We start from the raw sequence: 10,000 nt of genomic DNA, 5'->3' as shown, positions 1-10,000 counted from the left end.
TTCCCTCGCTTCCCATCATCATCATCATCATCTTCATCATCATCATCATCAGAGGAAGAGCTGCATGGCTCAGTGGCCAATCGCTGAGCGGCGGCCTGGTCACACTTCCTGATCTCCTCGAACCGGGACTCAGACGCCACAACTCTGACCTCTGACCTCACAGGCCCGGGAGGACACGTGACCTGACCTCTGCCCTGACCCCGCCCTCGCCCCCGCTGCCTCCAGGCCGGATCCATGACAACGAAGACTCCTAAAATAACACACGTCATCAAACAGGCGGGAAACCTGAGGGACTGAATCTGACGCGATCACAAAGCGCTGTAAATCACCAATGAAACACGGTGAAACAGTGTACTAATCAAGCAGGATTGAAATTACTGATGAAACATAGTACATAAGGGTAAAATAAAATTTTATAAAATGAAAAACGGCAAAATCACTGACATAAACGGTAAACAAGGTGAAAGCACTGAAGAGCAGATTGATGTCAGCTGTCAAATAAAAGCGGCTGTACTTTCTCCAGATCATTTAATAAATCAGTGTATAATTATGTGAAAAATACGCGAAATGTAAAGAAAAATAATTGTATTCAAATAATAAAGAGTCTTACCGACACGAGTCACTCTGACGAGCAGCTCAGGAATCGGCGCGCATGCGGAAGACGTCAGCGCCGCAGAGCATGACGGGAGATGTAGTCCTTAACAGTTGACAGTCAGGCGGAAACTTCTCAGAAAAAACTACAGCTCCCATCAGTGTTCAGATGGAGTCGATTAAAAGACACGTTTGCCTTTCACATTATCAGTCCATCATTAGTAAGATAAATAAATAAGTACAAAATAAATACAAAAGCCATATAAAATGGGTTGGTCAGAAATTCTTTATTGAAGAAGTATTTAAATTTTTATTTCAGAGCCCATTTAGTTCTTTGATTAAACTTTTAACTGATATTGCTAGAGCAGCATCATTATTAGTGTTTCTCTCTAAATACAAAGAGGTTTGAGTGAAACTACTACCGCTAACAAAAAAGGATTTATTTTATCCTCATATTCTCTCATGAAAGAGAATAAATTACATGTTTAGAACATGATACAACCAGTACTAACCAAATCATCTGTACAATATCTTACATTTGCATTTAGCAGATTTATTCATTCTATGTTGTTGGTTCACTGCAAAAAAATGCTTTTCTTACTTAGTATTTTTGTCTTGTTTCCAGTCCAAATATAAAAAAAAATCTTAAAACAGGGTCCAGAGTCCCGTTTTCAGGTAGAATTAATCAAAATGAAGTGAGTTGATGCTTAAAAAAAAGCAAAATTATCTGTCAATGGCGTTAAAAAATAATCTTAATTCAAACAGAAAGAAGTTTTTTTTTTTTTATCCCATTGGCAGATAATTTTGCTTGTTTTAACTCACTTAATTTTTATTTATTTCCCCAGAAAATAAGACTTAATATCTTATGTCATTTTAGTACTTGATTTAAGAAATGTTTGATATCTGGACTGGAAACAAGGCAAAAATACTAAGCAAGAAAAGCATTTTTTGCAGTGTTGGAACACAGACTGACAGGATAACCCCGAGGTGGACCACACATATACAAGGCTTCTGTTCAGGATGCACTCGTTAGTTTATCTGGGTTTGTCTCGTTCCCTCATGGCTCAGAGATCTCCACTCCTCCCGAGTCTGAGATCTTCTTCTCCAGTTTAGTGACCCGCTTCTTCAGCTTGCCCTGAGCCCCCTCGTGTTCGGCCAGCAGGCGTGCGTAGCGGGTCTGCAGCTCGTCCAGAACACTGCCGATCTTCACCACCTTCTCCTCCATGTCCTTCGGGTCCGGGCCCTGCTTGGCCAGCTCCAGATCCAGGAGATTATCCTGTGGAGAAACATCAGAACATTCACAGTTACATCAGGCTGGGGTTACATTACACACACACACACACACACACACACACACACACACACACACACACACACACACACACTCTGTACATGCTACCCTTGGGAGATATCATTAGGAAACATGGCATTAGTTTTCACTGTTATGCTGATGATACTCAGCTCTATATTTCTTCACGCCAGACGAAACTCACCAATTCACAAGATTAACAGAATGCACAGCTGATATAAAACACTGGATGGCTAGTAATTTCCTACTAAACTCTGAAAAAACAGATTCTAATTATTGGACAAAAAACGTCCACACGTAATAATCCAGAATACTGTCTAACACTTGATGGCTGCTCTGTCATAGTCGTCGGTTAGGAACCTGGGTGTGTGTGTGGGTGTGAGTGTGTGTGTGTGTGTGTGTGTGTGTGTGTGTGTGCTCTTTGATACCAATCTTTCATTTGAAAGTCATGTGTCTAGTATCTGTAAAACCGCATTTTTCCATCTTAAAAATATATCTAAATTACGTCATTTGCTCTCATTGACAAATGCGGAACAATTAGTCCATGCGTTCATGACCTCAAGGCTAGATTACTGTAATGCTCTACTGGGTGGTTGCCCTGCACGCTTAATAAACAAACTACAGCTGGTCCAAAACGCAGCAGCTCGAGTTCTTACCAGAACCAGGAAGTATGACCATATTAGCCCGGTTCTGTCAACACTGCACTGGCTCCCTATTAAACATCGTATACATTTTAACACATCTCTCTGACCTAGCATTCATAGAGAACATTATACTTTTCTATTATTCAAATCAGTTAATTGATTATTAGGCTGCATAGATCAGGTCAGCCAGAACCGGGAACACTTCCTATAACACCTGATGTACTCGTTACATCATAAGGAGAATGGCGTCTACGCTAATGTTAGTCTCTCTGTTTATCCCGAGGTTTACTGAAGTCAGCCGGATCCGGGCCGTATCCAGATCAGATGGTGGACCTGCGCCTGCACACGTCCCTGAAGTGCCTCATCAGCCCTGCGAAGGCCTCATCCACACCACAGCCATCGGCTCTGATCCTCAAACTCGTCTCCATACCGGCAAGATGACTCCCACTTCCAAACAGAGGGAACTGGATAAATATTTGCAATGTTCTGATCCAATCTGACCTCTGACCTGTAATGCTGCCTGGATCATAATCACACACTGTTGGCTCGTTGGCCAGAGGAGAACTGAGACTGAGCCTGAGTCTGAGTTCTCCCAAGGTTTTCTCCATTCTGCCCTGATGCAGTGTCTGCCTGGCCACTGTCACCTTTTTCCACATTTGTTGCCATTGGCTTGGCTTGTTTAGTTGGGGACATTAAATTTAACATTTAATTTAATATTCAACAATAATATTGATCTGCCTGCATTGACACTATTATACAAGAACTGACCTGAGCTGGATGATGACATCACGGTTTACTCCAGAACAACTATATATATATATAAATTAACTAAATTAATAACTTTTAAAAACAAAAATGAAACATCTCTGAACTTACTTAAGCTGGACTATGACGCTATTTTCTTCTGGAAACAAACTTTTTTTGCCTTATTTTCCTGTTATCTCTGTAAAGCTGCTTTGAAACACTCTGTGTTGTAAAAAGCGCTATATAAATAAATGTGACTTGACTTGAAACCGGACAGAAGTAGCATCAGATTAGATCACATCAGCTTAGATTGGAGGACCTCTGAGTTGGCCTTGGATTCTAAACGTTTGAGAACCACTGCTCTACAATAGAGTTCAACCAAGCGGCAACCTTCTTATCTGGTCTCTCTCCTGAATCCAACACCGATATGACTTAAACTGCAGTTCATCGACTGGCCACTAGAGAGGCTGCAGAAGAGAGTCGATCCTATAGACCCCCATGTTACAATGCTGAACTTTACAGCAGAATAAACATGTTTACAGCCTGGTGCAAAAAGTGGTTTGGTCTATATAGCTAATTTTGCCCTTCATGACGACTGTGAGGGGGTGAATATTAGCCGTTTGTCTGTTATCTGTTAGTGTCACGTCACCTCAGCTAATCCGCCTCGCTGCCCGTTTTAGTTTATCCGGGAGTGACGCGGCCAAGATGGCGACGGACGGCTCCGCCCACTTTGGCCTTCAAAAACGCTCTTCAGAAACACTACGGGTTTATTGTTGTACAGTCTATGAGTTTCGCATTGCTCTCATGCAGTGTTGGGGAAAGTTACTTTTAAAAGTAATGCATTACAATATTGCGTCACTCCCCAAAAACTAATTGCATTACTTAGTTACTTTTTATGAAAAGTAATGCGTTACATTACTTTTATGTAACTTTTCTCACCTGGGCTGGGCTTGCTTGTTTGTTTTTTAATAACAACAAAAAAAGTTATATTTTTGCAAATGTTAAGGCCCTTTCACACCAAAAGAGAAATGAATAAGCCTCAGGCTGAAGGAGTACAGTAGAGTACAGTAGAGGTAGAGTACAGTAGAGTACAGTAGAGGTAGAGTACAGTAGAGTACAGTAGAGGTGCAGTAGAGTACAGCGGAGGTAGAGTACAGTAGAGTACAGTAGAGGTAGAGTACAGTAGAGTACAGTAGAGGTGCAGTAGAGTACAGCGGAGGTAGAGTACAGTAGAGTACAGTAGAGTACAGCGGAGGTAGAGTACAGTAGAGTACAGTAGAGGTAGAGTACAGTAGAGTAAAGTAGAGGTAGAGTACAGACGAGTACAGTCGAGGTAGAGTACAGTAGTGTACAGTAGAGGTAAAGTACAGTAGAGGTACAGAAGAGTACAGTAGAGTGCAGTAGAGTACAGCAGAGGTAGAGTACAGTAGAGTACAGTAGAGGTAGAGTACAGTAGAGGTGCAGTAGAGTACAGTAGAGGTAGAGTGCAGTCGAGTACAGTAGAGGTACAGAAGAGTACAGTAGAGTGCAGTAGAGTACAGTAGAGGTAGAGTACAGTAGAGTACAGCAGAGGTAGAGTACAGTAGAGTACAGTAGAGGTAGAGTACAGTAGAGGTGCAGTAGAGTACAGTAGAGGTAGAGTGCAGTAGAGGTAGAGTACAGACGAGTACAGTCGAGGTAGAGTACAGTAGTGTACAGTAGAGGTAGAGTACAGTAGAGGTACAGTAGAGTACAGTAGAGGTAGAGTGCAGTAGAGGTAGAGTACAGACGAGTACAGTCGAGGTAGAGTACAGTAGTGTACAGTAGAGGTAGAGTACAGTAGAGGTACAGTAGAGTACAGTAGAGGTAGAGTGCAGTAGAGGTAGAGTACCGTAGAGGTACAGTAGAGTGCAGTAGAGTACAGTAGAGGTAGAGTACAGTAGAGTACAGTAGAAGTAGAGTACCGTAGAGGTGCCGTACAGTAGAGTACAGTAGAGGTAGAGTACAGTAGAGGTAAAGTAGAGTACAGTAGAGGTAGAGTACAGTAGGGGTGCAGTAGAGTACAGTAGAGGTAGAGTACAGTAGAGTACAGCAGAGGTAGAGTACAGTAGAGTACAGTAGAGGTAGAGTACAGTAGAGGTGCAGTAGAGTACAGTAGAGGTAGAGTGCAGTAGAGATAGAGTACAGACGAGTACAGTCGAGGTAGAGTACAGTAGTGTACAGTAGAGGTAGAGTACAGTAGAGGTACAGTAGAGTACAGTAGAGGTAGAGTGCAGTAGAGGTAGAGTACAGACGAGTACAGTCGAGGTAGAGTACAGTAGTGTACAGTAGAGGTAGAGTACAGTAGAGGTACAGTAGAGTACAGTAGAGGTAGAGTGCAGTAGAGGTAGAGTACCGTAGAGGTACAGTAGAGTGCAGTAGAGTACAGTAGAGGTAGAGTACAGTAGAAGTAGAGTACCGTAGAGGTGCCGTACAGTAGAGTACAGTAGATGTACAGTAGAGGTAGAGTACAGTAGAGGTAAAGTAGAGTACAGTAGAGGTAGAGTACAGTAGGGGTGCAGTAGAGTACAGTAGAGGTAGAGTGCAGTAGATGTAGAGTACAGACAAGTACAGTCGAGGTAGAGTACAGTAGTGTACAGTAGAGGTAGAGTACAGTAGAGTACAGTAGAGTGCAGTAGAGGTAGAGTACGGTAGTGTACAGTAGATGTAGAGTACAGTGGAGTACAGTAGAGGTACAGTACAACAGAGTACAGTGGTGTACAGTAGAGATAGAGTACAGTAGAGGTACAGTAGAGGTAGAGTAGAGTGCAGTAGAGGTAGAGTGCGGTAGTGTACAGTAGATGTAGAGTACAGTGGGGTACAGTAGAGGTACAGTACAGTAGAGTACAGTAGTGTACAGTAGAGATAGAGTACAGTAGAGGTAAAGTAGAGTACAGTAGAGTACAGTAGAGGTAAAGTACAGTAGAGGTAAAGTAGAGTACAGTACAGTAGATGTACAGTAGAGATAGAGTACAGTAGAGGTAAAGTAGAGTACAGTAGAGTACAGTAGAGGTAGAGTACAGTAGGGGTGCAGTAGAGTACAGTAGAGGTAGAGTGCAGTAGATGTAGAGTACAGACGAGTACAGTCGAGGTAGAGTACAGTAGTGTACAGTAGAGGTAGAGTACAGTAGAGGTACAGTAGAGTACAGTAGAGGTAGAGAACGGTAGTGTACAGTAGATGTAGAGTACAGTGGAGTACAGTAGAGGTACAGTACAGCAGAGTACAGTAGTGTACAGTAGAGATAGAGTACAGTAGAGGTACAGTAGAGGTACAGTAGAGTGCAGTAGAGGTAGAGTGCGGTAGTGTACAGTAGATGTAGAGTACAGTGGAGTACAGTAGAGGTACAGTACAGTAGAGTACAGTAGTGTACAGTAGAGATAGAGTACAGTAGAGGTACAGTAGAGTGCAGTAGAGTACAGTAGAGGTAGAGTACAGTAGAGGTAGAGCACAGTAGAGTATAGTAGAGGTAGAGTACAGTAGAGGTAGAGTACCGTAGAGGTACAATAGAGTACAGTAGAGTACAGTAGAGGTAGAGTACAGTAGAGATAGAGTAGAGATAGAGTACAGTAGAGTGCAGTAGAGATAGAGTACAGTAGAGGTAGAGCACAGTAGAGTACAGTAGAGGTAGAGTACAGTAGAGTGCAGTAGAGATAGAGTACAGTAGAGGTAGAGCACAGTAGAGTACAGTAGAGGTAGAGTACAGTAGAGGTAGAGCACAGTAGAGTACAGTAGAGGTAGAGTACAGTAGTGTACAGTAGAGGTAGAGTACAGTAGAGGTAGCGTGCAGTACAGTAGTGTACAGTAGAGGTAGAGTACAGTAGAGTGCAGTAGAGGTAGAGTACAGTAGAGGTAGCGTGCAGTACAGTAGTGTACAGTAGAGGTAGAGTACAGTAGAGTGCAGTAGAGGTAGAGTACAGCAGAGGTAGCGTGCAGTACAGTAGTGTACAGTAGAGGTAGAGTACAGTAGTGTACAGTAGAGGTAGAGTACAGTAGAGGTAGAGTACAGTAGAGGTAGCGTGCAGTACAGTAGTGTACAGTAGAGGTAGAGTACAGTAGAGTACAGTAGAGGTAGAGTACAGTAGTGTACAGTAGAGGTAGAGTACAGTAGAGGTAGCGTGCAGTACAGTAGTGTACAGTAGAGGTAGAGTACAGTAGTGTACAGTAGAGGTAGAGTACAGTAGAGGTAGCGTGCAGTACAGTAGTGTACAGTAGAGGTAGAGTACAGTAGAGTGCAGTAGAGGTAAGGTCGACTAAAGTTGGTCGACTAAGATTTTATTAGTCGGTTAGTCGCAGAAAAAAAAACTCCACAGTAAGTGGCGAAATCACGCAGGCTGTTACGTTAACAGCAGGAAATCCATTCCAAATAATTCGCCTATCATTCATTCAACTCAAATATGGCTTATTACTTAAAACATGTAAGTAGTAGCAACTTACAAGCTCTTACCGCTCAATCTAATGCTAACCTAAATGTGCGCTATTATTAGGCGCATATCTAAGTGTTTGTGTGGAGAACGTTTACTGACACACACATCACTGCATTTAACTTAAAATACTCCGTCATTTTTGGTCATGATACAGATAAGAGTAATGCAAACTGTAAAGGGTCTACTTTTATTTTATTTATTTTTAAACTCACAATAAAAAAACAAAACGTATTGCTTTTGTAAAATAATGGTGCTTTCTGTCGTTTCGGTCTCAGTGAACTTGAGCGCATCACACAAATGAACCGAAACTCAGTGTATACTTGCCTCACAGACATGAGAAATAGATCTATAGAAAGCTTAAAATATCTACATTTGAATAAACAGATTCAAACGGAAAATAAATATTCTCAGATTATGTAATCCAAATGAAACAAGCATATAGGTGGAGATGATGAGCCAGCATCGTTGACTTAATCTCTGCAGCCGAATACACAGAAAATATTACCAATAAATAATTAAAACGTTTAGACAGTCTCCTCCTGTTTTTTTTCATGACACATTCATACTCATTTCATTTGCCGATGCGCCGTGGCAAGCTTTATGTTTGAATTTGAGCGCTGATTAGGCTATGTATTTTATATACCCAATTAAAGGTGCATTACTATGATTTATGGCTTATGAATATAAACGTGCAATTAGTCGACTATTGGTTTAAATAAACGACTACTAGTCGTTCTACTAAAAATCTTTAGTCGAGGGCAGCCCTAGTAATCTGATTACGTAACTCAAGTTACTTGTAATGCATTACCGCCAACCAGGGGTTAGGCGCCGCTAAGGGGGGAGTTGGGACGATTCTAAGGGCCCACACACTTTTATATTCTTATATTTTATATTCCAACTTTATATTCTTTCATAGGGCCCAACTGCTCTCAAGTCAAGTCAAGTCACCTTCATTTATAGATGTTTCAAAGCAGCTTTACAGTGATAATAGGAGATTACAGTAACAGAGATTGTTTAGGCTTTACAGCAGCTCTAGAATAAAGTTATTGTTCTGCTAAAGTTAGTTTTGATTGATTCAGTTCCGTTGCAAAGATCATTACTTATTAACTTAGGGGCCGCTAACACGACACCGTTTTAACTGAGAACCCTTAATGTGAAGCGCCTCGTACCTTCATCAGGATTTGCCGACCCTTCTCCTCCAGCATGGCCTTGGCATCGGGATATTCGGTGAGCGCCTCCATCAGGTCGTCTTTGGACAGGCAGAAGAGGTCTGAGTAGCCAATGCTGCGTATGTTAGCGGTTCTGCGGTTCCCTGCGCGACTGCCCTTGATGTTGAGGATGCTAATCTCCCCGAAGTAGCTTCCGTCGCTGAGAACCACGAACTGCGTGATTCCATCGTCCGCCACCACAGCAAGTTTCCCTTCTTTAATGATGTACATCTCGCGTCCGATGTCGCCCTTCTTGCAGATGTAGTCTCCGGGACTGTAGACCTGCGGCTGCAGCTTCAGCACCAGCTCCACCAGGAGCCCGGCCTCGCAGTCCGCGAAGATGCGCACCTTCTTAAGCGTGTCCAGGTGCACATTTATCGCAATCTCCGCCCGCAGCTTGTCCGGCAGGTACTTCAGGACTTCTCTCTCATCCACCGCCTTCTTGTTGGTCCACAAGTAATCGAACCATTTAATGACCCGTTTCTCCAAATCTTTGGTGACCTTTCGGAAGCTCATGTATTGTTTGATGGCGTCGATGCGAGCTTGGAAATCTGCGCGTGCCGCGTTCGCGTTGGTGATCATCGAACCGACGTTACCGACGATAGTGGCGAAAATCAAGACGCCGACTAGGAAGTCCGTGACCACGAAGAAGTACTCTGAGTTCTTGACGGGCGGAGGAGTTTCACCGATAGTGGTGAGCGTCAGTGTGGACCAGTACATGCTGTACGCGTATTTCCTCACTAGCCGACCGAACTCTGGGTCCGTGGTGTCCGGGTACACGAACGCATCCGTTCCGAACCCGATGGCCTTGGAGAACGAGTAATACATGCAGGCGTTCCAGTGGATGATGATCACGATGTACATCACGAGGTTGGAGATTCGGAAGACGTTCGGGAAGTTAGTCCGTGTTTCGGTACGCTGGAAGAACTCGAACAGGCGATTGACCCTGAGTAGCTTGTTCATGCGGATCTCCGGGTAGTTCAGGCCGAAGACCAGGTAGAAAACGTCGGTGGGAACCATGGAGGCCAGGTCCAGTTTGAACTGGAGGCTCTGCATGTAGC

At 43.2% G+C, this 10,000-nt stretch overlaps 2 protein-coding genes across 3 annotated transcripts in view; both read right to left on the bottom strand.

The window, feature by feature from the left end:
* nfxl1 (nuclear transcription factor, X-box binding-like 1) overlaps positions 1-668 on the bottom strand; it is a 26,287-nt gene extending 25,619 nt beyond the window's left edge. The window contains exons 1-2 of the mRNA XM_084428421.1: positions 611-668; positions 1-250 (exon numbers count right to left, since the gene is read on the bottom strand). The exon at positions 1-250 is cut by the window's left edge and continues 41 nt beyond it. Of these exons, the coding sequence (XP_084284547.1) occupies positions 1-236 (236 nt within the window). The 5' untranslated portion in view covers positions 237-250; positions 611-668. The remainder of the gene's footprint in view (positions 251-610) is intronic.
* A 188-nt stretch (positions 669-856) lies between these two features.
* The window catches only part of cnga1b (cyclic nucleotide gated channel subunit alpha 1b), a 13,636-nt gene continuing 4,492 nt past the window's right edge, over positions 857-10,000 (bottom strand). For both annotated transcript variants that reach the window (XM_084428426.1, XM_084428427.1), the window contains exons 8-9: positions 8,901-10,000; positions 857-1,867 (exon numbers count right to left, since the gene is read on the bottom strand). The exon at positions 8,901-10,000 is cut by the window's right edge and continues 51 nt beyond it. In XM_084428426.1, the coding sequence (XP_084284552.1) occupies positions 1,649-1,867; positions 8,901-10,000 (1,319 nt within the window). In that variant the 3' untranslated portion in view covers positions 857-1,648. The remainder of the gene's footprint in view (positions 1,868-8,900) is intronic.

Source organism: Rutilus rutilus, assembly GCF_951802725.1.
Source record: "Rutilus rutilus genome assembly, chromosome: 13".
Taxonomy (NCBI): domain Eukaryota; kingdom Metazoa; phylum Chordata; class Actinopteri; order Cypriniformes; family Leuciscidae; genus Rutilus; species Rutilus rutilus.
Note: the sequence above shows the minus strand (reverse complement) of the source record. Positions and strands in the feature narration are given on the sequence as shown.